Source organism: Sorex araneus, chromosome 1, assembly GCF_027595985.1.
Source record: "Sorex araneus isolate mSorAra2 chromosome 1, mSorAra2.pri, whole genome shotgun sequence".
Lineage (NCBI taxonomy): Eukaryota > Metazoa > Chordata > Mammalia > Eulipotyphla > Soricidae > Sorex > Sorex araneus.
Window position 1 is genome coordinate 344,956,374 of NC_073302.1, and position 27,922 is coordinate 344,984,295.

At 40.2% G+C, this 27,922-nt stretch overlaps 2 protein-coding genes across 8 annotated transcripts in view; both read right to left on the minus strand.

Annotated features, from left to right (window-relative positions):
* Nucleotides 1–27,922, minus strand: part of NRG1 (neuregulin 1) — a 566,300-nt gene that overhangs the window by 127,326 nt on the left and 411,052 nt on the right. For 3 of the 7 annotated variants that reach the window (XM_055134677.1, XM_055135045.1, XM_004606875.2), the window contains exon 1: nt 3,515–4,181. The exons of the other annotated variants lie outside the window; for them this stretch is intronic. In XM_055134677.1, coding sequence (XP_054990652.1) covers nt 3,515–4,181 — 667 coding nt within the window. Of the gene's footprint in view, nt 1–3,514; nt 4,182–27,922 lie in introns of those variants that run through there. 7 annotated transcript variants of the gene reach the window in all.
* LOC129404228 (uncharacterized) lies at nt 4,540–5,027 on the minus strand. The gene has a single exon (XM_055135282.1). It carries the CDS (start codon nt 4,738–4,740, stop codon nt 4,552–4,554), a length of 189 nt encoding a protein of 62 aa, XP_054991257.1. The 5' UTR covers nt 4,741–5,027; the 3' UTR covers nt 4,540–4,551.

A 27,922-nucleotide genomic window follows, 5' to 3' on the forward strand; every position in this document is an offset into this window, starting at 1 on the left:
AATGTGATTTTTAGACAGAAGGGAATATGCTTTGGTGCATTTAATTAATCATGTTGGGCTTTAGTAAATGGTCGTGACTCATGTTGTCGCTGTGGTAACAATGGTTTGCACTGCAGCCCACCCCAAACAAGGATCATTTAATACAAAGCAAAACAAATTTGGTCTACGATGAAAATACTAATACATTTCTGTTCCCAACCGTCTGCTGTCAAGCAGGTTCTCCCATTCAAAAAGACACTGTCTCTCCAGATAGCATGATGGTTACCTGCCTGCAGTTTCATTAACAGGGTCTTCTTTACAGCAGTGTAAGTCTACAATCAACCTGAGTCAGTGCTTCCATACAAATAAAAGAAACTTTATCCAAAAAAAGGCAAAGAAAAGAAAGAACAGTTCAAAGAGTATGTGACTTGATGAAAAAGAAAAAAGAAAAAAAAATGCTTAACTATTGAGTCAAATAGTATGTGACTGACTTAATGAAAAAATAAAAGCTTAACTATTCTGGGGCCACATACAATCAAGTGATGAAGCACATTTCTCATGTGTGAGGCCTGGGTTTGTTCTCTTCCCATGAAAAAGGAAAGAAAAAGAAACCTCAAAAAATAATTAAAAAACAATAATTATTATAGGAATATAATGATTGGTAACAGGAAACCACCGCTAACCACACACAGAAATCCATGCAGCTATAGGCATATGCATATTTAATTTCAGTCTTGTATTAGATCTTTTATGACCTATATGCATGCCCAGATTGATAGAGTGCACATAAAATCAATTATGTTATGAAATAAATACCCATTCTGGAAAATCTGACATAGTTAGTAAACTTTGCTACAGTTTAAAGCATTACATTTGCCTCCTGTTCTAATCAAGACAAAGAATAATGTATAAAGAGTCAGCAAGAGAGTAATTCTAGTATTTACTGAATAAAAGCCTAATACTTAGTAAGTGGATGGGTTTGGGGAATAAATGCAGACACAGTGACTAGGGGCATCTCTTTCCCACTCTCTCCAGGCTCCAGAATAAAGAAGAATCAATTAGCCCTCCACAGACTCTGACCTTGAAGGGTCCAGCTCTGAGCATAATATGCTGAGTCTGCTGAGACAGAGACTGAAGAAAAAGGAGGAAGTCCCGCGACCACTGAAAAGCATGCTTCAGATATGATAATGTCGTTTTAAAATGCAAGTCTTGACAGCAGAGTTCATGTCCAGAACCAAAAATACACATAATGAAAGGAGCTCTGATTCTCTCTTTGAGTAGCCAATCCTTGTCGGGTTGAAGGGGAGCATGAAAAGAGACTATGGAATTACAATCTACGTCGAGGTTTCATTTATTTACAGCTTTCCTTCATTCAATGGTGACAAGATTTTTTAAACAACCCAAACAGCCAATTTTAAGTGTCTGAAAACAAAGCACGCTGGACCGATTCATTTCCAAAATTAACAATTTCCCACACAGAAAATATTATCAACTGCAAAGTGTTAACCAACTGTCTACCCCTAACTTTTCAGGGGAAAACTACTTCCCAGACTGCTTTTTCAGGCTTATCTCCAACGTACTTGAGAAGCTGCAGCTGCATGTCTGGCCAGAACTGGCCACTACTGATGCTTTTAGGCAACAGTAAATCTTCCCCACTCAATGCAAATGCCACAAAAATCAATGCCTGGCTTGGTTAAAAAAAAAAAAAGAATGGAGGAAAAAAACTATATGGAATGTATAATCTACTAAAACACTTAGTAGAAATTTTTACTACCAAAATAAATTCTCAAAATGTCACAAGATACTTTCTGCCATGGTCCTAGAACAGGAAAAGGTTTTGCTGTTTCTTTGTCTGTTTTCTTCAGATAAAAATCTGAAAATCGGGTTGAAGAGTTTTGCGAAAGGTCCCCTTTTTGTGTCTGCACAATTAAATCTGCTCAGGCACACTTTATAGTCAACACAAGTTTAAAGTGAGAAAGACCAAGAAGTAACCTTGCCTTCCTGGTGAATTCTGCTTCTTGCAGGATCCACACTTGCTTTTTATAGCCTGTCATTTCATCTGGGTATTATTTCCCGGTCACTTTGCCAGGTGGGAAGAGGCAGCAAATGCAGTGATGTCTGTCAGACCTTTAATGATGCTTCAGGGACTTAACAGAGCTACAAGCAGTGTCTGCAGAACGATGGTTCTTCCTAATTACACCTGAAAAACAAGCTTCTTTAAAAAAAAATCTCTGCTGCTAAATCAGGATGTATAAAATAATGTCTAATCACAAGCACAAATCAAGTTTCTCCACAACACACAGCTTTATCTCATCCTGGCCATACTCTCTGGAAAAGATATTCTTTATTCTTCACTACCTAAAGGGAATACTAGAAGGGGTATTTCATCACAGAATCCTTAATCCCCAGCTCTCCTCTAATAAATTTTACTTGTGTTATTGAAGACCAAAATCTGATCTCTTACCATTTTCCACTAATGCAACACCATACATGATAAAAAGTGAGAGGAGAGAGAACAGATATGAACTAGTAACGTTTTCTTGAAGTTATAAAAATCTTTTGAGAGCAATCTGACCAGTCATTGTTTCATCCTGTCCACTGTCCACTATGATGACCCAGGACACACAGTGCCCTGTCATCTGTCTTGTTTCAATAGCACGAGCTCTCCTCACTCACAGGTAATTCAACTCGGGTGTTGCGTGCTGCAATCTGATAGGCAAAAATGGCAAGTGTCCGAAAAAACAGTATACCTTACTGGTGGACCTTGTACTCTTTAATGAATGCCAGAGAAGCTCTTGAAGCCCTTGATTATAGCAGACAAGATTAATTGGGAGAAATCCTTTCCTGCAGAATTCCACTGTGTCCTGAGCACCATAAAAACTGTCCTTCCTAAATGCTCAGGATCTGAAAGTACAATTAGGCAGGACAGCAATAGTGTAGCATCAATGAGAAATGAGCACAGGTGATGTGCAAAGACTTGACGAAGATCAGAAAGAACCAATTAACTACAAATGTGGCGGCAAGAAGGGGATAGTTTAGGGATCTGGAAGAAGAGCTGGGACAAGATAACAAGATGGTTATGGCTGCAGAGAGGGAGAGGGTCAAAGGGAAGGGAAATAGGAGGCCATTTACAATGGGGATGGGGGAGGGCAGGTAAAGAGAGGACAAAAATCCTCCTGTTTGCTTTAAGGAGATCACGTTGACACAGAACGGGCTAATGTTTTACTTTCCAAGTGTCGGAAATAAGCTGAATCAACTTCAATTTCAGCAGGACTAGCAGAGGCTGACGTTTTGGGTATCCCCACTCGGGATTCACCAGCTGGAGGGAAACGGCTGTTTTAGGGCACTGGTTTCTGCCAGGAGTTCGCAAGCTCCTTCTGTTCTCTGCCACCCCAAGCACCCCAGCCTCAGGGACGGTGCTTACACAGAACCACGCACTGGAACTGAAGAGAAGGCAGCAGTTGCCTTGTCAGGGCCTGGAACACCCCCCACCCCCTCTCCTCACTCAGCATCAGCTCGCTCGCTCTCTACTTACAAAGTTTAGGAGCAGTTTGGAGGTTAGTTTCTGTGCTGTGTGGCTGAGTTGCTGACTTGGGTGTTCTCATCTCAGGGCTCCGTGTGGGTGAAGGGAAGGCTGGTGCAGTGGAAGGCAGGAAAGAAAAAGCAAAAGCGCGATTCTTCGGGGTGGGCCCTATAGGCGGCCCGGAGGCCACAACAGTATTGTCAACTTGCGCTGTAACTTGAACCTCCGCTTCAGACTGAGCCCTAGAGACAGGTGAAGTGTGTGCCTCAGATGGTACCCACACAGCTGAGGCCGCCGTCGGGTCGAGCGAGATAATAGGGTCCTGGCCTAATCCCCCAGGGTCAAGGTGGGTAGGAGAGTCATACTCAAATATCTTGTCCACAAAGACCCACTTGAGGCCGGCAATGCAGAGGCAGAGGCTCACCAGGCAAGCCAGAATGGGGACAATGCAGATTTTCTCCGAGTTGAGGCAACCCCTCAGGCGCTCAGCTTCCAGGCACACACAGCAGGGCGCCGCCAGGCCCAGGAGCCCAGGGCTTCTCCCGTCTTCAGTCTGGGTCTCGGGCATGTCTTCTGCTGCCGGAAGCCCATCAAGAGATGGGTCTGTACTCAGCTGGGTGGAGGGGCTGGAGGACCTCTCGGCAGCGACCTCGGACATGTCTGGGGAATAAATCTCCATCGGCTCACCTCCAGAAGGCCCGGGCTCTCTCGCGGTCCATTACCACGCAAAGCCCCCCCCAAGCAAATGAGACAGCATCTTACAGGGGGAGATCGATAAGTCCTCCACGTCCAAGGCCATTACCCAGAGCAAGAGGAGTTCAGGAGAGAGGCGGTGGGGGTGGGAAAAGCTTCTAGCAACTAGCAAATCAAAGTCACCTGGTAATACTTTTCCTGCTGTGTCTGGGTCACTTTGCCAGTTCTTTTAAAAGCTTCTTCTCCAGGCCATCCCGGAAGGTCCAGGGGATGGGTGGCAAAAAAAAAAAAAAAATCATAAAAAAATAAAATAAAATAAAAAAGAGGGAGCGCGCCGGAGCGAGCAGAGCGGTGGATTAAGTGAACCAGTAGCCCAAGTGGAAAGGCATGTTTCTCACCTCGAGCATCGGGGGCTGCTGCCTGCCCAGATGGAGAAAGCAACTGTCATGCAGCAGCAGTAGGAGCAGGAAGAGGAGCAGCGGCGGCGGCGGCGGCGGCAGCAGCGGCGGCGGCAGCAGCGGCAGCAGGGCCAGGAGCAACAGCATCGTGCGGCGTTGCGCGGTGGCGGCGGATCAGGCCCGAGCAGCAGGTGCCTGCGCCCCCAGCATCCCCGGCACCGCACGGGAGGCGGCGCCCCGCCCCGCCCCGACCACTCCTCTTTGTCCCGGGCGCAGTCCCTCTCCTCCCCTGCGGCGTGGCCCGGCGGGCGCTTTCCGCCGCCTTTCTCTCCCCTCCGCACCCGCAGGCTCCTCTTCTCTCTCTCTCTCTCTCTTGGCTTCTTTTTCTTCTTCTTGTTCTCCCCCTTCTCTTCTCCCTTCCCTCTCGTTCTTTCTTCCTTCCTCCCCTCCCCGCCCCTCCCGGCCCCCACCCTCTCTCTAGCTCCACTCTAGAGCGCTGCGGGGCTGAGTACGATCAGCAGACCCAGAAACCCGGCGACTTCCTCTGTGATCCAATTAGGAGGAATCAAGGCCATCAAATCGAAGGGAAGCAGGCAGCCCCGGTGAAGCCCGGTCCCCTGGCCCCCACCCCACTCTCCCCTTCCTCTCCTTCCTCTGCCAGCCCCCCTTCCCCATCCCCCGCCTCGTTTGCAGTCTTGCTAGCTCTCCTGCAGCCCCGAATGGGTCTGAGAACGCCAGGGGTGAGGCTAGCTAGCAGTCTAAGCAAGCTGGGTCGGGGCGGGGGCAGCCGGGCGAGGGGAGAGGTAGGTGGGACCTTCTGGGTTACACCCGAGGCTGGGCAAGTCTGATACCTGATTCCTCCCTGGAGAGGGGAGCTTTCCAGAGGCAATCTCCCCCGCCTGCTGCTGGAGCGAGCATTCCGTCCCTGGCCCTCCTGTAATAAGTTTCGCTCACCAAGTGAACTGTTACCTGATGTTCAACCAAGTCAGAACATTTTTTTTTTTCCTTTCCGAACCATGGACAGCGCTGCACGCAGTTCCTGATGCCCAGCGCCAAGGGCAGGTACTGGAGGCAGAAGAGTGGGGGAGGCTTGCTGCGGAACTGATGGAGCTTCTCAGAGCCCCCGCTCAGGTCCCTTTCAAGTGATCATATCCTTGTCCCACCCACAGCTGCCCTAGACTAAGGTCAAGCTAATGAGAAACACTGGCAGCAAGGGAGCAAAGCTGCCACTTCATCTGCAAATGAGCCTTCCCGATGACTCCGCACTGCAGAGAGCTGGACTCCCCGGGGCCTGAGTAGGTACCGCTCCCCCCCTCCCCCCACTTCTCGGCACTGCATGTATGCCCCGGAGTTTTCTGCAAGTGCCTGCCTACTGAAGTAGGTTTTGGTGGCTTTGCCTGACACATTGTTCCTGTGCCCAACTTTCCCTCCCGTTTAAAACAGCAGTCCTTTACACACTGGAAGGAACGCAGTGTCCTCAACAGAGAAGGGCCAAGCCCCTCCGGTGCCGTGCCTGGCAGCCCACACCACATGCAGTGGCCCAGAATCCATGCTGTACTGTGGCTGGACACTCGAGGGTGTCCAAAAAACATCTTGTTCACCTATGTTATCCAGACTCTTAACAACGATTAAAAAACATTTACAGCATATCATCATATGCGTCCCAGAAAACAATACAATTCAAAGTTCAAGCACTGAAAAAATTAATTTGCTCTAAGCACATTCTATTTTGATCCACGATGTTTTTATCGCTTTAAAATATTTTAAAGCTTTAAGTGGGCATGGTCAGAGTATCAACATTTCGTTCAAAATGAAATAACTTCATAATTATAAATGACATAAAAGGGAATTGCTATATTAAAATATATTTGTAGACCTATAAATAACAACAGCAAATGTCTCAACCTTTTTTTGTGTAATTCTAATTGCTACTCAGACAAGCTTACGAGGAAAATGAGTTATCCTTAAACTCACCTTTATATAATCTGCACTTACATGCTCAGAACCAATGTTTTAAAATAATCCTTATATCTCTGTCCTAGCTTTACCTATTTCATTTTATAGTAGTAAGAACCTACTTAAGGCTTAGAGTAATAAATGTCAAATCTTGCATTGCAGAAAATTTACAGTTGAAGCTTTGACAGTCTTAAAACTGAGAGTTATGAAAATTTTAATTATAGTATTAATGTGCATATTCAAAAACAATGAGCAAGTAATTCTTATACACAATTAGGATCATTTATAATTTCTTCAGAGGTCACACAGTTTAAATACATGGCACTTAACGATATTAAGCTCACCTGTAATATATTAGCATTTCATCCACTGCCAAGGTCATACAATTTTCAGTATCAAAATAGGGTTTAAGAAGTCCTCAGTCAGCCGGTGAGGAAAAGGGCCAGTAATCGTAGCTAGGGAATGGGAGTCTGCACCAGTAACAACTACTCATCTCACCTATATTAAGAACGTTTTCAGCAGGCAAAGAAATTGCTGGTTATTATTCTATTTGCCCTAATAGATTCCAAGCACTTGCAAAGGCAAAAACATAATATATAATGGTGAGGCGAAACACCAGGAAAATCCTGTGGGTTGTTACAGTTGTTCTTGCCCCTGGACTACTCAAATTAGACTGGCCGTGTACATGTCCTCTCTGGAGATAGATTCTACTAACCTTATAGAACCTTCAACTAAGATCAGTCTGCAGAGAGTCAGAGTCCTATAAAGCTGTTTCCAATAAAATTGGAAGGTGGAGGTAATTGATAAAGGGGAGCAGAATAGATGGCAAAGAATAAATGAAATTTTCTATTACTTCTACACCTGGAACTGGTACCCAGAAGTTGCTTTTATTCCCTTATTAAATCCTCCATAGTAATCAAATGTGGAAGGGTAGTATAAATGCCTGTTCATAGGGAAAATGACAAGAATATATTATTTAACTCTTTGGGCTTGCCCCCCAAAGCTCAGAAATATTTCCACGCCCTGTAAAATTTAGCAAAGATACGTTTTTCTATGTTTTCATAAATACTTACTCCCTCCTTCATAAAGCAAGTTCTGTGTTGCACTCCTCTCAGAGTTCACTCGACTCTACCAGTTCCTACCAGATATAAGTTCTGATCTCACTAGTACTATACCATACATACTATTCTGAAAACAAAGAAACAGATCCAGGCAATGGATAACTTGGCCATGGACCCAGAGCTGTTACGCGGTAGGATGAAGACTTTAAGAATTCTGTATTGCAAGTACTTCCAGTACTATATTGAACAGAAGAGGAGAGAGTGGGCATCCTTGTCTTGTCCCTGTTTTCAGAGGGAAGGGTCTTAGTTTTTCCCCATTGAGGATGATGCTTGCCGTAGGCTTGTGGTAGATGGCTTTGACTATATTGAGGAAGATCCCTTCTATACCCATTTTGGCGAGAGTTTTCATCATAAATGGGTGCTGGATCTTGTCAAATGCTTTCTCTGCATCTATTGATATGATTATATGATTTTTATCTTTTCTTTTGTTGATATGATGGATTATGTTGATTGATTTCCGAATGTTAAACCATCCTTGCATCCCCGGGGTGAATCCCACTTGGTCCTGGTGTATGATCTTTTTGATGAGTCACATGAGAAAATGTTCAACATCACTGATCATCAGGGAGATGCAGATCAAAACAACCATGAGATATCATCTCACACCACAGAGACTGGCCCACATCCCAAAAAACAAAAACAACCGGTGTTGGTGTGGATGTGGGGAGAAAGGGACTCTTCTTCACTGCTGGTGGGAATGCCGACTGGTTCAGCCCTTTTGGAAAACAATATGGACGATTCTCAAAAAATTAGAAATTGAGCTTCCATTTGACCCAGCAATACCACTCCTGGGAATATATCCCAGAGAGGCAAAAAGGTATAGTAGAGATGGCATCTGTATTTCTATGTTAATTGCAACACTCTTTACAATAGCCAGAATCTGGAAAAAACCAGAGTGCCCCAAAACAGATGACTGATTAAAGAAACTCTGGTACATCTACACAATGGAATACTATGTAGCTGTCAGAAAACATGAAGTCATGAAATTTGCATATAAGTGGATCAACATGGAAAGTATCATGTTGAGTGAAATGAGTCAGAAAGAAAGAGACAGACATAGAAAGAATGCACTCATATGTGGAATATAATGTAACTGAGAAGTACAAGTTGGCAATGATGCAACTTCTGGCAGATATCTCTCTGGACTTAGTTACTAAAATACTAAAATACAGAAACCCAAAACCGTGAGGCCGCTAAGTGTGGTCACTCGACCTCATACCTCTTCATTCTCAGCAATGGAAAACAAATTATCTAATGCTTCCTTTTCAGCAGGTCCGACTTTAGGGGAGAGACTCTCCAAACAATAATAGTGAGTTTTGTTGAAATATTGAATGCAATCAAAGTGAAAGTAAAGTGAAATTTATTAGTTACACAGGCGGGGGGGGGCTAAGGTTGGGGGGGCTAGGGGCATGGGGGGAGCTAGGGGTTTGGGGGGGTGGGGTGGAGCTATACTGTGATTCTTGGTGGTGGAATATGTGCACTGGTGAAGGGATGGGTGTTCAAGCATTGTATAACTGAGACTTAAACCTGAAAACTTTGTAACTTTCCACATGGTGACTCAATAAAAAATTTAAAAAAATAAAAGAATTCTGACACACTATTTGGCAGAGGAACCTAGTTGTGTGGGACCCAGGGCTGAGACCTCCAAGGCTGCTGGGATTGGGACCGGGCCTCTTCCACCCAGATTTCCCATTTCCCAGTAGGTAGGTGGTCACAGGCAGGGACTTCCCCCAAGCCGTGTAACCCCATCCACAGCCAGCAACCAGAGACTTAAAAGCAAGCTCCTGGAAGCATATAGCCTACTTCTCCTCTAGGAGAACTTCACAAGTTACCGAGAGTTTCCTGCCCACATGGGAGAGCCTCAAAAGGTCCCCATGGCATATTAATATGCTAAAACCAGTAACAAGCTGGGTCTCATTCCCCTGACCCTGAAAGAGCTTCCAATGTGGCATCATTGGGAAGAACGAGTAGAGAGAGGCTTCTAAAATCTCAGGGCTAGGACAAATGGAGATGTTACTGAGACTGCTTGAGAAATTCGACGATCAACGGGATGATGATGATGATGATGATGATGATGATGATGATGATGATGATGATGATGATGATGATGATGAACATGCTATTTGACTGACAAACAAAAACCAAAACCAGCAATGCTTCGGTTCTGAATGAAAACAATGCACTCAAAGATCTAGGAACCGGAGCACCAAAGTCCAGGAGCTAAGGAGGGCATTCTTTCCACACACAGCCAACCCCAGGCAGATCCTCAACAGTGCGTGTGTGTGGTCTCTTGCCAACAGTGACCCCGGTACCCGGGACAGGAACACAGTGGATAAGCACACCAGGAAGTGTAGTGATGAGACAGTCTTAATGTAATGGGTAAACAAACTTAACAGACTTAATTTCCAAAATAGGAGACTTCTAAAAATTTGCCTAATAATCTTTAGGAGCCATAGGGATTAAAACATAGGCCATAAATACAACATTTATTATTTATTTTATAGTTTTACCAGTATTATCATTTTACATTCACAGTGCTACTTTCATGCTGACGCACCATCAGTGTGCCAAGAACCTCCCATTCTTTCCCTCAGGTCCCTGCCTGTCACCCTTAAGGTCCTTACCTATGTAGAGCTTAAATTGGATGAGCTTCCACAGGCCTGTCCCCGGGTTCTCTCTGGGAAGCTCTTTAGTTATGCACTACTGTGGAACAAACTCCCTAGAAACAGCTTTGAGCAACACTTGTATTCTATCTGGCTTGTCTATAGCGTTCGATTCAGTGGCTCCTCTGCTCCATCTGATGTCGGCAGGTGCTACAACCAGCTGGAGGTGCAAATGGGCTGAAACATTCAGGATGATTCCCGCACTGGGCTGGGTCACACCAGATGTCATCTGGGAGCTCTTCTGGAGCAGCTGGATGGAGCATCAACATGTGCTCTCCTGCAGCTCGGACTCACAGCATGGTGGCCAGGCTCGGAGAAGCATACCCAGAGGGGGGGAGTGCAAGCTGCCAGGCCGGCTCCAGACGGGAGCCAGACGCTACACAGGTAATTTACGCTACATCCTACTGGTTAGGCGGTCATAGCGCCAGCTGAGATTCTAGGACAGGAGAAATTAATCTTGATAGAGAAAGTGACAATGAATCCGGAGCCACAATTAATCCATAACACAAAGAGAATGTTAGTAAGTAAACCTCGATCATGAAGACACACAATAATACACAATTTGACTTGGCAAAGTCAAATGTACTTATTTCTAATCCATTTTCACGGGACTCCAGTCTTTTTCTGAGCTGCTGTTGGTAAAGAAAAAAATACTAATTTATCATGACAAAACTCAAATTCCTAAGATACTTCACTACAAGTTGTGTCTGTTTACTTCTGCATTAATTTTATTTGTTTTAATAACATGAAAAGCTTATCTTGGGCTGGAGTGATAATACAGAGGGTAGGAGGCCCACCTTGCACAGCCAACCTGGGCTCAATCCTCAACAATCACTATGGTTCCCAGAGCACAAATAATACCTGAGTGCAGAGCCAGGAGTAAAACTCCTGAGCATCACTGAGTATGCCTCCCACTTGCCAAAAAAAAAAAAAAAAAGAAAAGAAAGGTAGCATATGTCCAGCATATGAAAATGGATGGTAGTGCTAATTTTTTACCCCAACACACAACCTTATTTTCTTTTTAAAACTTTTTTCACTATCTTCCAATATTATCTCTCAATATATTTATTCTTTATGCTACAGTTTATAGCTAAAAAGGTAGACTTTACTTTTCTATCCAGTACCAGCATGAAAACAGCCCTATCCTATTTTTAAATTGTAATAGTTGGGATGTATGAATAAATTGGAGGATTTATTTATTAAGACTTAGGAAATATGATTGAACAAGAAAGCTTCAGGTCCTAAGTGTAACTTACAACCATTGCCCGGGGTTGAGGTGACAGTATAGGAATGAAGGCATATGCCTGGCAAGTGGCTGACTCTAGTTCAATGCCCGATAATGCTACAGGGAGCACTGAGCACTTCCAGGTGCGACACTGGGATATCCAAAGAACCACAGGTGTGACCTGGTCATCCCTGGAGCCACAGGCCCAGCAGCATCAGAACCTTGGACTGTTCAAATAAACTGACAGTCCTATTGACTACAAATCCCGAGAGGACCCTTAAGCCTCCTGAGAACTAACTAGGATTCCTCCCTGCCCCACCCCCAAATGCCCGTTCCTTCCCCTGAGAGGGACAAAGTACTCATGTGGAATGGTCAGCCCCTTCCTGTCTCTCATCTGTATCTCACAGCTGAGATGTGAGTCCCAGTTCACATCTCAGCCCCTCCTGCAGGTCTCTGCTTCCAAGTCACAACTCCTTTCTTCCTCCCTCCTTTCTTTTCTCCCTCCCTTTCTGAGTTTGTTTGGGGGCTACACCCAGTTGTGCTAATCTGAGTCAGTTGTGTGTAAGTGCCTTAGCAGCTTTACTGTCGCTCAGGCTCAAGATTCAATGCACTGTAGCACTGTCAGCCCATTGTTCATCGATTTGCTGGACCGGACACCAGTAACGTCGCCATTGTGAGACTTGTTGTTGCTGTTTTTGGCATATCCAATACACCATGGATAGCTTGCCAGGCTCTGCCGTGCAGGCGGGATACTCTCGGTAGCTTGCCGGGCTCTCCGAGAGGGACGGAGGAATTGAACCCGGGTCGGCCGAGTGCAATGCAAACACCCTACCCGCTGGGCTACCACTCCAGTCCAAAGACTCAATATTTTTAAATATACTGATGAAGCAGAAAATCTTCACAACATCGCTCTTAATTAATTATGAAACATACTGAAGACTGAGGAATAAGATTTTTTGAAAACCAAATTGATCAGTGTTTATTTATTCCACATTCCAGAGTTGTGGTGTCTATTCAGTGCATGCTTTTGTTTAGTTTTTATTTTATTCTTCTATTATTAATTTATTGAGATAACACAGGTTTATAAGCCTCTGAACCTTTATGTTTTAAGGTTAAAAAGTTTCCACACTGTGTTTACTACTAAAGTGCCAAGAGCCCATCCCAATCCATGTGACTTCCCTAGTTTTATTTTTTAAGGTTGAAATGCATAGGTTATAGTGCCTTTAACTGGTATTCTTTTTCTCATATCCTTTTTAATATCAAAACTTCCTTGACACTCTCTTCCAAGGTTTTCAAATACTTTATTGTAGTTTATCAAATATTTCTAATCATCCCCAAATATGTCATATGACAGACATTATCTTGTTTGAAATTCTGTCATCCAACTATGTTTAACTCTTAGCCACATAGATTTTTCACACGATGGAACGATAAAAATCAATATTTAACTGATCTTCTTATACTTCATCTCTCTGCTATTCTACATAAAAGAACAAACCAAAAACCACATGCTATTTGACGGACCTCCGTATTGTTTAAATGTTCAATGAGATGCAACTTACTTCTCTTACTGGATAAGTATTTTGTCCTCAATTTGAGGGTGAGTTAGAATTGATTATTCTTAGTGAAAATTTTCTCAGAAAATAAAGTTCTTAATTAAAACATTATTTTAAAGGATGCTGCAGTAAATGTTTAATATTGATTGTAGGTCAATGTTCTCATTTTGTAACAAAATGATCAATTGTCTCGGGCACATTTTGTCCCGTTTGAGTTTAGATCTCTCCTTGCTCAGAATACAGTAAAAAACCTCAAAGATGAGCATGTGAAAATTTTAAATAGAAGTATTTTTTTATTCACTGTGAGAGTTAGTGAGTATACTTTGATAGAACCTATTAATTTTTCTTTTTTTTTCTTTTTGGGTCACACCCGGTGTTGCACAAAGGTTATTCCTGGCTCTGCACTCAGGAATTACTCCTGGCAGTGCTCAGGAGACCATATGGGATTCTGGGAATCAAACCTGAGTTGACCACGTACAAAGCAAACATCCTACCCACTATGCTATAACTCCAGCCCCAGAACTATTAATTTCTTAATCCTCAAAGTGAAATCAATAGCTATATCCAAATGGATCATATTATTTTTAACTTTACAAGTTATTTTCAGTTAAACCTGTGTTGAACATGTTTTGGGATTAGGTGTAGATGTAAAAGACTGTGATAAATGCTATTCAATTACTCACTTTAATTTTAATGATCAATTTTATTTGAATCCCAACTAAATTTTTAAAAAGTAAATGCAATGGGCAGTTTCTCCAAAATTTAATTTTAAAAGAAAAAAACTGTTTAATCTGACCAGTTTTACTAATAGACAGCACTGAAAATGAGACTTTGTTATATATAGGTTGTTCTATTTTTTTTGAAGCTAAGGGCATCTTTATTTTTGGTTGTTCTATTTTCTAGAAAACTTTAATATATCATATGGCACTGAACCTCTGACAATTATTAATTATAAACTCCAAATTGTGAAAATAATGTAATACTGTCTCCCATGGAACTCTAAAGCTCATACATACTGTAAACTGATACATCATTGAAACTTTCAATTAAAAATAAGGTGTACCATCAGATAAGGGGTTGATATCAAGGGTATATAAGGCACTGGTTGAACTCTATAAGAAGAAAACATCCAACCCCATCAGAAAATGGGGTGAAGAAATGAACAGAAACTTTCCCAAGGAAGAGATACAAATGTCCAAAAGGCACATGAAAAAGTGCTCTACATCACTAATCATCAGGGAGACGCAGACCAAAACAACCATGAGATACCACCTCACACCACAGAGACTGGCACACATCCAAAAGAACAAAAGCAACCACTGCTGGAGAGGATGTGGGGAGAAAGTTTTACACTGCTGGTGGGAATGCCGACTGGTTCAGCCCTTTTGGAAAACAATATGGATGCTTTTCAAAAATTAGAAATTGAGCTCTCATTTGACCCAGCAATACCACTGCTAGGAATATATCCCAGAGAAGCAAAAAAGTATAGTTAAGATGACATCTGCACTTATATGTTCATCGCAGCACTGTTTACAATATCCAGAATCTGGAAAAAACTCGAGTGCCCTAGAACAGATGACTGGTTAAAGAAACTTTGGTACATCTATACAATGGAATAAGCTGTTAGAAAAAACGAAGTCATGAATTTTGCATATAAGTGCATCAACATGGAAAGTATCATGCTAAGCGAAATGAGTCAAAGAGAGAGGCAGACATAGAAAGATTGCACTCATCTGTGGAATATAAAATAACAGAGTAGGAGACTAGCACCCAAGAATAGTAGAAAGAAGTACCAGGAGGTTGGCTCCATGGCTTGGAAGCTGGCTTCACATTCTGAGGAAAAGGCACCTCAGATAGAGAAGGGAACACCAAGTAAAATGTGGCTGGAGACCACGCACAGGAAGGGAGATGCATGCGGAAAGTAGACTAGAGACTGAATACAATGGCCACTCAACACACCTATTGCAAACCACAACACCCAATTGGAGAGAGAGAGAGAACAAAAGGGAATATCATGCCACAGAGGCTGGGTGGGGTTGGGGGGAGATGGGAATGGGGGGTGGAAGGGATACTGCGTTTATCGGTGGTGGAGGATGGGCACAGGTGAAGGGATGGGTTCTCGAACATTGTATGAGGAAAACAGGAGCACGAAAATGTGTAAATCTGTGGGGCTGGAGCAACAGCACAGTGGGTAGGGTGTTTGCCTTGCAAAACGCTGACCCGGGTTTGATTCCCAGCTTCCCATATGGTCCCCTGAGCACCGCCAGGAGTAATTCCTGAGTGCAGAGCCAGGAGTAACCCCTGTGCATTGTTGGGTGTGACCCAAAAAGCAAAAATAAATAAATAAATAAATGTGTAAATCTGTAACTGTACCCTTACGGTGATTCACTAATTAAAAAATAAATAATTTTTTTTTCAAAAAAAGAAAAGTTTCTGAAGGCTATAAACTGCGTTTGCATTTCTGAACTTCATTTTATCTGGAGACATTGGCATTGGGAAATGTACAATGGTGAAGGAGCGGGTGTTGAAAAACTGCATGACTGAAACAACTTTGTAACTGTTTATCTCACTGTGATTCAATTAAAACTACATTTTTTAAAAAGTAAAAAAAAATACGGTGTATAAGAAACAAGGGCCAATAATTTAATTCTATTTTTTATACCTAAAATGTTATTTCACATTGTTCAACTTTATTGCATTCCCCAATTTAGATAGGGCTTAAATATGAGCAAGAGATGAAGAAATAACAACTTTAATTATTCTGAATCCTATACAGTGAGGTATTTTAAGAAATGCACGATCAACTTAACCACCAGAAAGTGAGTTACATGAACTTCTGCATTGTGTGTTACTTCTGTCCTGTGACTACTACCTCGGGCATGCCTGACACAAGATTATGTGATTCTGTGATTATGTCAACATGGAAACAGTGCTGAAACAGCATGAACAAACCATAGGAAATGTTTGAAATACACATTTACTCTGTACTGAGTTTCCCTTATTTAAACACAAGTAAATGATGTTAATATTTTGTGTGTGTGGTGGCAGGAACTGATCACAGGGCTTCACACATTCAAATAGCGAAAACCCCAAGCAAGGTGAGTTTTACAAGGGACTACTCTGATATGATATGGGGGGAGAGCCATCTATAAAATTTGCTAAAACAACACTGGCAGGATTAGTTATCTTGTAAACATCTCTCTTTTGCTTCATTACTATTTACCACTATAACTAAATTCAGGGCGCCAAACAGCTATGAGAGAATTTCTGTTTGTTTTACCTTCAAGAGATAAATGTAAGACAAATGTAACAAACATACAAGGAATAATTAGAACGTTTATGTGCAGGTATCCTATATAAGCTTTTTCACTTAGGGGGGTGGTCCACCCACGGTGTTCAGGGCTGCTCCCAGTGGCACTGGGGGCCCATGAAAGCAAAGCAAATAGTTGAGGTCCTGTACTATGTCACTAGTTCATTAAAATATTTTATTGTGATACTCTGGTACAATAAGAGGAATTAAACATAAAAACATTTCTGATAATCAATGAGAGTGTAGCCCAGGCTCAGTAGTTTTGAAGATGAAATTTACTTGAATTGTACACTGCTGTGTGTTTACAGTTCATCTGCTCATCCCTGGACTCTATCATCACTTTTAGAAAAGCTCTGTAAGTCTGTGACTCTGATATTTAAATGTTTTGCCTTAGCATTAGGCATGGAATGGTCCAGACATGAAGTCATTTATGAATTACTCCAAGGGCACCATACAGGAGTGTGATGAAATGGCTAAGGGCCAGGAGAACATATGCCGCATATCCAGAGGTGTGAGTTTAACCTCCTCCTCCACGCACTGCATGGTCCCACCCAAGCACTTCCAGTGTAGTTCTGGGGCACCAAGAACTGCCAGGTGGGGCCTTTGTGGTCTCATCTCCTAGGTCTTACAATTCTGCATAGCTGTGCCTTAATACCTAACCACCCGGTGAGGGGCTGAATACTTCTGAGCAGTCCCCAGGACCTTTGCCCACCCCCACCCACAAATAATAGGAAAAAAAAACATCTATTTAGGCACTGACAAGAAATATAAATCCATGCATAGAAAAAAATCACTATAATTTATCTAGAAAAAAAAGGATGATTAACCAAAGGACTAAATTATTCCCTTTTAGCTACAGGCCAAAATTTCAATCTGTAGGGTTTTAGCCAGAGGAAGAGTCTCACAATGCACATTTCCCAGTGCATCTACACACCTCTCTCTCCATGCTGCTGATCATAATAAAAATACAACATTGCAATAAAATATATTAAAAAAGGGGGGAGGAATAAGAATAAATTCAGCTTCCAGAACTGATCTGGTATTCTGAGGAAGCCACCTAAACTGCAATGCTTTAAGGTCACAAGTCTGATAATTCTCAAAGAAGTGGAAGTATTCCACTTAAAATAAAATGCCAACCATATATATATATATATATATATATACACATATATACACACACCTATGTACATAGACATATGTATGCGCATATATATGTGTGTATATATTTATGTGAGTATATACATATCTGCTTCTCATTTTATGCAGGATACTTTTTCTGCAAGTTTCCATTCACATTAGTTAAAAATATAAATTTGAAAGTCACATTTATTAAAAATATTGTTAAAATAATTAACATAATATTTAACATAAATGTTAAAAATATTTTTATTTGACTTCCAATTCCAAACTTTCTAACACAAAAATTTGACAAATTTGCCAAAGTGAGATTTGTTTAAGAACAACTAACTTGTTTTCTGCTATGTTTTTTGTTTCATATATTATTTGGAATTAAAGGACTAGGTTTAATGTAAAGACACATTCAATCAGAAAAATTATTAGACATATTTTTTTATGGGCAATGTAGGAGCTGGAATAGTCTTGATCTATGATTTTTTATGAGAAGAACGGTTCCATAAGTAAAACTTAGCCTAGCTGGAGTCACACCAATATTGATCTGAGTGAAGGCTGGAAATCAGACTCGCTCTTTCCATTCAATTCATTCTATTAAGGAAAGCATTTTAATTTCACAAAGTGGAACAGTCCACTGTGAGGCTGAGACTGTTTAACGGCCTTTTTTTTTTTTATAGGATGGACCTACTTTGACCTTTCACAGTAATTGTTTCTACTTGAAAGTTTACTCTATATAATGCACCTATGGCCACTTTCTGTCACAACTCTACTGAATGAGTATCTGAGCCCTCTTCTGGAAGTTACTCAGGAAGTGAGAGCCATATTTGGACTCAGTTTTCTAGTAGCATTCTATCACATTAAGGGAGCACGCAGAATGGCAACTGTAGAGAGCACCAGAACATTCTGAGATCAGACTGGTAATAAAAATTTAAAAACTGAAGTATTACAATTAGTTTTACAATTACATGGGAGGTGAGACTAGTGGATAGGAAGGGGCTAATCATCAAAAAAGAGGATGGTCGCTCAAAACAGGATTTAGCTAACCATACTGCAGAGGTTCAGACACTTAAGATACCTAAGCCTGCCAGTATCTAAGAACAGGTGAACCCAGCCTTACATCCTTTTTTTAAATTTGGCTTTACTAGACTGGGACAGGGGAGAGCATAATTGCCAAGAACAAAAAAAAAGAAAAGAAAGAAAGAAAGAAAGAAAGAAAGAAAGAAAGAAAGAAAGAAAGAAAGAAAGAAAGAAAGAAAGAAAGAAAGAAAGAAGGTGATTGGACTATATAGGCTGAGTTGTTTTCTGAAATATGAAGCACAGAAAATTCCAGTCCAAATATAATGACTCATTCCAGAAATACCTATATTTTATTTACTGGCATAATCCATCATGTGTATAATTATTTTTCAAATGTAATACAATGTAATAACTATACATATGGTTATATTTGGGGGTAAAATGCATTCATATGTGCAACATACTTGAAATTACTTTAAAAGTAAAAGTTAACAGATTTTCACAAACAAAGCAAAATATCAAATGTAAAATATAAATAGTGGGTATGTGTTTGTTTATTAAGTAATCCATTCAACTTTTCTGTGCATTTAAAATTTTTATAATAAAATGTTGAGAGAAATGTTAAGGCTATTATTAATGGCCACCATGTGACAGAAACCTCAATGCAATATATAAAGTAGTAACTTATACTATTAAAACTCTATAGTCTAGAAAAAATAAATGAAATAAATTACCCATATCACATTCAGCAAACTAGGTTACATCCCTTCACCATAAGTTCTCCACAACTTTTATTTTCATAAAATGACTTAAAGTGAATTTCAAGATTCCTTGGAGACTATTGGCCATACAATTTGACCATTCTCTAATGAGAATGAAGAATCTCTGTGGAAAATCATTATTTACTACAAAAATTACAAGAGCTTTTCCTGATGCCCTCTTGCATGTCATTTTGTTGTTGTTTTTGAGAAGGAAGTTTTGTTATGTTTTGTTTAGGGGCACCCAGCGATATTCATGGATTATTCCAGACTCTGTGCTCAGGGATCACTCTTGACAGTGCTCAGGGGACATCTGGGATGCTGAGGATTGAACCAGGGTTGGCCACATGCAAGACAAGCTCCTTACTGCTATAAGATCTCTCCCGCCCTGAGTTTTCTTAATGTGTTTACTTTAATCATTAGGAAAGTATATACCATGAACAGGAGAATTGTAAAATTTACTCTGCCAACAGTTTCAGAAGAGTTAATAAGTAAGTTTCATATGATTTTGGGAAAAAGATCCTGGGTTAGTCATTCTTGTCCAATCCTACTGGACCTCTTTCCGTAGTCAACTGGCCAGTGAACATACCAAATACTTTGATATGGCGATTAAGCTTCTCCACTGCAGTATTTCCCACCCAGTTATGCAGACATATATTTTACAGAACTATTAAATATTTATGATCCATACAAAGTCCCTCTAAAAGCATCTGTATTTAACTAAATCATGTCACTAACAGCAAGAGGCACACAGAGCAATTTAACCTAGCAGGGAATGTACTTCTTTACATATCACTGCAGCGCTGAGAGCTTCAACCATATGCTTCTTTCTGCCCCCACAAACCTTCCTTAAGAAGGAGAGGCTTAACTTAAATGATTTGAAAGCTTTTTTAGACAGTCCAATCAAATGAGACATGAATATTTTGAAGTATTTCTCAAAAATTCTTCCCTGAGGCTTTACCAGGACTGTCATCAGAGGTCAGACAAATAGTCCCTCTTCAGGTTAAGTCCCCTTAACTCCACATTACAGACTTGGATTCAGTCCATCTCTTCCTGTCATGTCCTTCCTAGTGTCTACTACACGGTTCTTCTACTGACTGATATAAAAGGCATTCAGGAGTATCCCTCTAACCAGACCTCTCTCATTCTCCTCTTTCACCCACACACAAAAAATAAATCAAACACACACACACACACCCCACCTCCACCACCATCACCACCACCACCACCACCACCCACAACTGGGTGGGTATATCGGAAGTTAAATCGTTGTTGAACATTATTCGTATTTAAAAAACCAAAACATCTATTGATATGTGCCACTATGTTTGCAGTTAGCAGTACTCAAGGTACCTAACAATATAGTGATACAAAAGAATTAGAAGAAGAAATCTCCAAAATTGAAATTAAAAATAAGGGAGACAGCACAGTAGGTGAGCCTCTTGTTTTGCACATTGCTGGCCTGAGTTTGATCACTTGCACCACATACAGTCTCTTGAGCCCTGTCCGGAGTGATCCAGAGCTTAGAGTCCGGAGTAAGCCCTGAGCACTGCTGGCTGTCTCCAAAAACAAGAATTCTTAACAACAAAAAGTACAAATGAGGAGGGAAACACATTTTCCCAATTAAAGGAAAACTATCTCAAGCTCATAGTTAGCTGCACTATTAAAGACAGGCGGTTTTGAAATAACCTATGACCTGGGGAAATATATATATTGAACAGGGGCAAAAATAATTAATTTTCTGATATCTGTGCTGTAATAAAATCAGTGCTGAGTACTTGAGTTGTTCAGCCCAAAATGAAATGTCGTTAGTGTAATTCAGACAACATATGCCAACTTATTAGGAAATTTGCTATTCAGCATTTAAACTAACTTTTGTTTTTAATTCTGGAAGGTGAAAAAGGGAAAAACCTTAGCACAACTCTCTTCTTTTTTTTTTTCTTTTTGGGTCACACCCAGCAATGCACAGGGGTTACTCCTGACTCTGCACTCAGGAATTACTCCTGGCAGTGCTCAGGAGGCCATATGGGATGCTGGGAATCGAATTCAGGTTGGCCGCATGCAAGGCAAACGCCCTATCCACTGTGCTATTGCTCCAGCCCCCAACTCTCTTCTTAAATGCAGTGAATTTCAAAATTTAAAATCACTGTATTATATATCATAAAAGCTGCCATCATTACTAAAGACCCAAGATATAGGACAATTTATCTAGTTATCCATCCCACCCTACACACTGTCATGCCAAAAAGGGGTTACTAAGTGGCCCTGTATGTTCTGGATGTTGTACTGAGGTTTAGAAGCAGGAAGGTCAGAGACATTCCAATCTCCAGTCTCTTTTCTCTGAAGTAACAAGTAAGATTATCTGCCGAGCGGGAAGGTATGATTCACATTTGGGGAGTGCTTAAGGTTAAGTCACCTTGAAAATAGAAGAAAAGACTAAAAGGAAAACAGAATCAAGTCTGGAACTGTGGCTAATCTGCTATAAATTATATATGCTCATAATCAGGATCCTCTTTACTCTTCTTGAGAATTATATTAGAAAGTGCAACAATGGAAGAAGACTTAGATTAAAGGTCTTGCATGACATAACAAATAATTTTTGTTGGGCTATACAATAAAATTCTTACTCTGACCCACATAAGACAGAAGGAAGGGAATAGGAAGAGAGAGAACAAAAGCATAAGTGAAGAGAATGTTTATGTTCATGCTCATATTACAATTTTCACTTTAAACAGATTGCTTCTCAGACAAGTGCATTTTTCCCAATATTTGAATTTAGTTTGCAACATTAGGTGGTCTACTTAATTATGCTGAGTGATAACACTGGCCATGATGAAATCAAGTTCCTTACATGATGTTACCAGTAAGTACTTGAAATGAAAAAAAAAAACCTGATACTACACAGTACAATGTCCTCAGTTGTGATTTAGTAGTATATGAACAAGATAAGGAAAAGGCCAGAATTTAATAGGAAATTTAACTTCTTTGGCGATTCTTTAAAAAATAATTTGAATATGTATTTGAAACGGGTGGAGCAATAGCACAGCGGGTAGGGCGTTTGGCTGACCTGGGTTCAATTTTTCTGTCCGTCTCGAAAAGAGACCAAGAGTATCCCGAGTATCCCGCCCACACAGCAGAGCCTGGCAAGCTACCTTTGGCGTATTCGATATGCTAAAAACAGTAACAACAAGTCTCACAATGGAGACGTTACTGGTACCCACTTGAGCAAATCGATGAACAACAGGACGACAGTACTACAGTATTTGAAACTACATAATTATAACAAGTTAAAATATTTAAAGTCAAGTTTAAAGGGAGGTCTTGGCCTTTTATTAAAATCTCTTCTGCCATAGATTTTTACCTTGATTTTTTTTCAGATGTGCCTTTCTTTGTATATTATTCTCTCATTTGTCCAATCATTATTGAGCAATTTCCTAATACGTGGCCAACTCCACTTAAGACTGAGAGACATAAATTAGGAGAGGGGAAAATCTGATGGGAAGCAGAAAGCAAATATGGATTGCATCGCTGCCTGATCCCATCATGTTACATTCTACAGGGAGGCTTAGTTTACTTATAGCCTACTGAGCATGAGACAAATATTTCAGAAGTAAGACTCCAGGGTATTACAACAAATTCTATTTGTTTGATACAAATATTTTGGGGTGATTTTATTAACGAGTCAGTGAGAAAGCATTGCTTATTGCAAATGAATGTCTACATTTCTGAGATTTTCCTTAACTCAGGAACCATTTATGAAAATATTTTCTTCTGATAGTGTTTTGTTTTGACTAGAGATAAAAAAGATTTAATTCCAGGGGACCATGTGTAGGCAAGATGGCTCTGAAATTACTGGACAATTAGAGGCATAAGACATAATCCATCTATTTCTAGCTTCAGTGACCATCAAAACAAAACATCCACCAAACAGATGAGGTTCATCCTAATTTAATGGTGAATTGAGTTTTTAAAAATTATTAGTTTAATTTTACTTTGGTACGTAGAGTTAAAAAGGAATAAATCAAATAGAGTACCAATACCTTCATTAAAATTTTTAGGTGAACTGAAGACTTCTAGTTTATTTGTGATGTCAATCGTTTTTGAGTTAGCTAAATTTCCTGATGTTTTAAGAAAACATTTTAATTTGATAAAAATTTTGAGATAAAAAAATTTGCTGTCAAAATCAAAAGAAAAATTCTCACATGCATATTAATCTTTTCTAACTTGGTTTTGAAATGGGTTTAACAGATAGGGAACCATCATCATTCAAAACGTGTCAAGCATCTAATATTAGTTCTGCTAACTACACAGATGCTGCATTAACAGTGACGTGGCAAAAGCTAAATATGATCAAGTAAGTTTTACAATTCAAATTAGCAGCTATCATGTAAGTGTATGAGGTCAAGTGTGACTTTAGATACAGACTGATGACAATCAATAATAAAATAAAAAATAAAATGATTAAGATCAAATGCTCATTATAAATTTAGAAACCTAATTATTCCATTTTTTTAAATATACCTTCTGTTTGGAGGGTAGTACACTTAGCCAGTGGTTCTTACGGCCTACTACTAGCTCAAAGATCACCCAAGGCATTGCTCTGGGGTCTATGTCCAGGGCCAAAAATCAAACTGGGGTTGAACACAAGCAGGACAAATGCCTAAGGCCCTGTACTAAATCTCCATACTCATAATTTTGATAAAAATATATGATATTCCAGAGCAACCTGATTCTCATTCAATATCTAAATTTCAACTTTTGGTCATCATAACATAATTTTACACTAATATTCTGCTATTTTGTAAATGTCTAATAATGGGAAAATTAAATAGAGGAAATAATAATAGGAAAATTATTGGTGAAAAATCGCATGTTGGAATGAATCGTTCACATTTGATGTGAACATGACTTCAGCACATTATTAAAATGATTTAATTAAAATATTATTTTCCATCCAGATAGATGGCTTAGTGCAATAGTATGCTTGACATATAGATCTTGGTTTGATACCTGACACAGTGTGGTACCCAAGGATAATCAGGGGTGATCCCCTAAGTACTGACTTGGGAGTATCTCCTGAGCACTACCTGGAGTGGTTCAGACACCCCTCAAATTGGTTTATTATAATTAAATTCTCATATACCTCACGTTAAAACATTATTTTTAATTATAGCAATAGCACCGAGGTTGGGTGTTTGCCTTTCACACGGCTGACCCGAGTTCGATTCCTCCGCCCCTCTCAGAAAGCCCGGCAAGCTACTAAGAGTATGGAGCCCGAGCGGCAGAGCCTGGCAAGCTACCCGTGCATATTGGATATGCCAAAAACAGTAACAATAAGTCTCTCAATGAGAGACGTTACTGGTGCCTGCTCGAACAAATCGATGAGCAATGGGATAAACACAGAATTAAAAGTCTGCTATATATCCTATTTTCTTTGCTATTTACTTATTAACATTTTTCTGTCTTCTTTTCAACTCCAGTCATTTCCCATGCCATCCAGATACCTAGACATTAGGTATTTATTATCTTTAACCAGTACCTGCATGAATTAAGCAGCGGTTTAGTCAGCAAATATTTTTCTGTATCTTGTGTATGTCTTCTATAAATATCATTAGCATTCCATTAGTATTAACCCACTGATTAATGATCCTGTAATGCAGTCAGGTTCTAATCAGTGAAAATAACTGCCTATAACTATTTCCTCAACTGTTCATCTCCCAACTCTTTACCCTGACTAAAAAAGACATGCCTACCAAATCTAAAGGTTCATGTAGTTACAGGAAACCAGATACATTATTTATAAGGATGCAGAGGCTAGAAAGTTCGGCGATACAGCTTACCCTAGCAGCACTGTGCTCTAAGCTATTGGCAGTAGGAATCTTGCCAGTGCATTAGATGATGAGATAGAAGGATCCCTGCCAAATAAAATAGCTAAGTAATAACAAATGTTAAAGAAGGGCCTTGGGGGTTGGAGGCAGTCCTGAGTTCACTGAAGAAGCAGAATTCAGATTACCAAGCTTTTGCAGTCAATGCAGAAAGAATTGTAATCCCAATTAATTCTCTGTGTCTTATCTTTCTTGAATGCTTGCTTTTTAATTATAGTTATACATTCCTTTAAAATGCTGCTATGGAATCTGTATACAAAGAAGAAAACTACAACTGGCCTAAAACGGGTATGGTGCATAGTATTGAATTTTAAGGTTAGGTAAAATTAATGGTGCATTCTTCATTCTGTTTAGCAATCATAGCACTATTTTAGTGAATCAGAAAAAGCTGAATGCCCTCCCCCTTTAATTTCAGAGAAGAATCCCAGTTATAAAAAGCCCAGCTTTCTTATTGTTCTGTTTGAAATGACATATTGCTACCGACAGATACCTGTCATGGCTTTAAGCAGATTTTGAGATTGTGCCATTCAAGTTTCATTTTCTATTTAATCGTCAGTCACTTGGAATTTATACCACTGTGCAACAAGAACGCTGCAAGCTTTAGATACTAATAGCAGTACAGGATGGGAATGTCATCTTGACTAAAGAAAAGAAAAAGAAGAAACAACCCAAAGAGTGACATCAATTTAAGCACATATAAAAATTAGACTGTAGAGCTGCTAAAAAACAAAGAATTTCTCATATCAACTTGAAATTTAAACAAAAAGCTTTGTGTTACTGTGTATCTCAAACTGACTTGAAAATACTATTTAAAATCAAATATAAAGTATTTGAGGTGACATATGACATTATCATGTTTATTCTTTTCTTAAAGTAACCCAAGTTTTTTTGTTTCCTTTTTGGGTCACACCCAGCGATGCACAGGGGTTACTCCTGGCTCTGCACTCAGGAATTACTCCTGGTGGTGCTGGGGGACCCTATGTGATGCTGGGAATTGAACCCGGGTTGGCGCATGCAAGGCAAATGCCCTCCCCGCTGTGCTATCACTCCATCCTTAATGTAGCCCAAGTTTTAGATGTTTAAATAATTGTCTGGGGGCAGGGACAGAAAGAGTACAGTGGGGTGTTTGCCTTGCAAACAGTTGACCCCAATTTAACCCCTGGGAATAAGGGACAAGGCACCCCAAATCAGTCAGAAGAGATTCTTGAGCTCAAAACCAGGTCAGAGCTCAAGATACAACAAAACTTTTTCTTTTTTTTTTTGCAAGTGGGGGGGTGTGAGAGTGGGGGGGAGGGTATATTTGGCAGGCCTAAGGGACACAGGGGCAGTCCTGGCATCGCTTGGAATGTTCTCTCTCCACCCCAAATGTGTGCATTTAGAAGGTGGAAAAAATGAGAGTTTATGGTATTCTAAATTATCCAAATGCTAAATATAATTTGGTGCCTGAATCTTATTAATGTTAGCACCTTCAATCATAGCAAATGCACAACATACATTTTTGTACCTCATTCAGAAAGCCTGATTCATAAAATTATCTAGTCTAAGTAATCTCATTAAAGTAAAAGTCCATTTGTGAAAGAAACTGAAATGATTCTATGCACTTGACAGCAGCTTAGAGGTTACAAGAGGAATCCTGTGATTTTATTTCACTCTCTACCTGGACCAAACATGTGAAAAGAGCACAAAACATGTAAAAGAGGACAAGGCAGAACTCTGCTTCTGACAAATGTTTATGTAATCTTGACGCAGTGAATTATGTGAGTCCAGCAATTACATCTGTCTAGTGGGACTCATAATAACTATTCTTAGATGAAATATCTGAATTGCTATTCATTAAAATATATGGTTATATTATTATTGTGACTTTTATTCTTAACAAAAATAAAAGAAAATCAACCGTATTAATGCTGGGATGGCATACCCTTATTCCAAAGCAAGAAAATTTTCAGCACCACAAGGAAAGCAGTGTCCAATCAGTTTGACAGATTTTCAGGTAATTTGCAATAATCCAATCACAGAAAAAAACATTCTTGTAAATAGCCATGCAAATAAATATTTTTTATAAAATAAATAAATATTCTATATGTGACCACTAGAAGTAAATTTAAAATGCAAGCATATGGAGTGTGAAATATTAAAATGTTAAAAGTTAGTTAGTGAAAGATCATTTAATACAAAGCTGCTCATTAGTTTATCTTTGAAAATGAACAAGTCTTTTCGTAAACCCTAAGGTTTACTGTTTTTCTTATAATTATCTACATGTGATAAACTGAAAAAAAATCACTTGGTATAAATGCTAAATTCACTAAGTACTTCACAATGAGTATGGTAATACTCTGTGGAGACGCATCGCTCCTACTATGTGATGTTTCTATTGTTCAGAAAGGCTAACATGAGATTCCTCCCCTCCAGCCTCTCATGTGGACAGGCCCCCCCTGGGTCCACTGCGAAGGACAAGTTTAAGGCAAATGTGACAGGTCCATAGGAAATGGCTGCAGACGGGAGAAGGGCACTAACATTCCGATAAAACTGCAAAATACTCAAGAGTTTTCTTTTATTCTTAGATTGGAAAAATATATCTCATAATTTCAGGTAATTTTATTAGCATGATTTATCTTTGTTTGTGGGCCACACCTGGCCGTGCTGGGGGCTTGTTCCTGGCTCTGTGCTCGAGGATCACCACTGATGCGCGTGCTGGACACTCGCG

Coding starts and splice junctions, on each gene's coding strand:
- LOC129404228 (XM_055135282.1), bottom strand. CDS start 4,740: ATGCTGTTGCTCCTGGCCCTGCTGCCGCTGCTGCCGCCGCCGCTGCTG.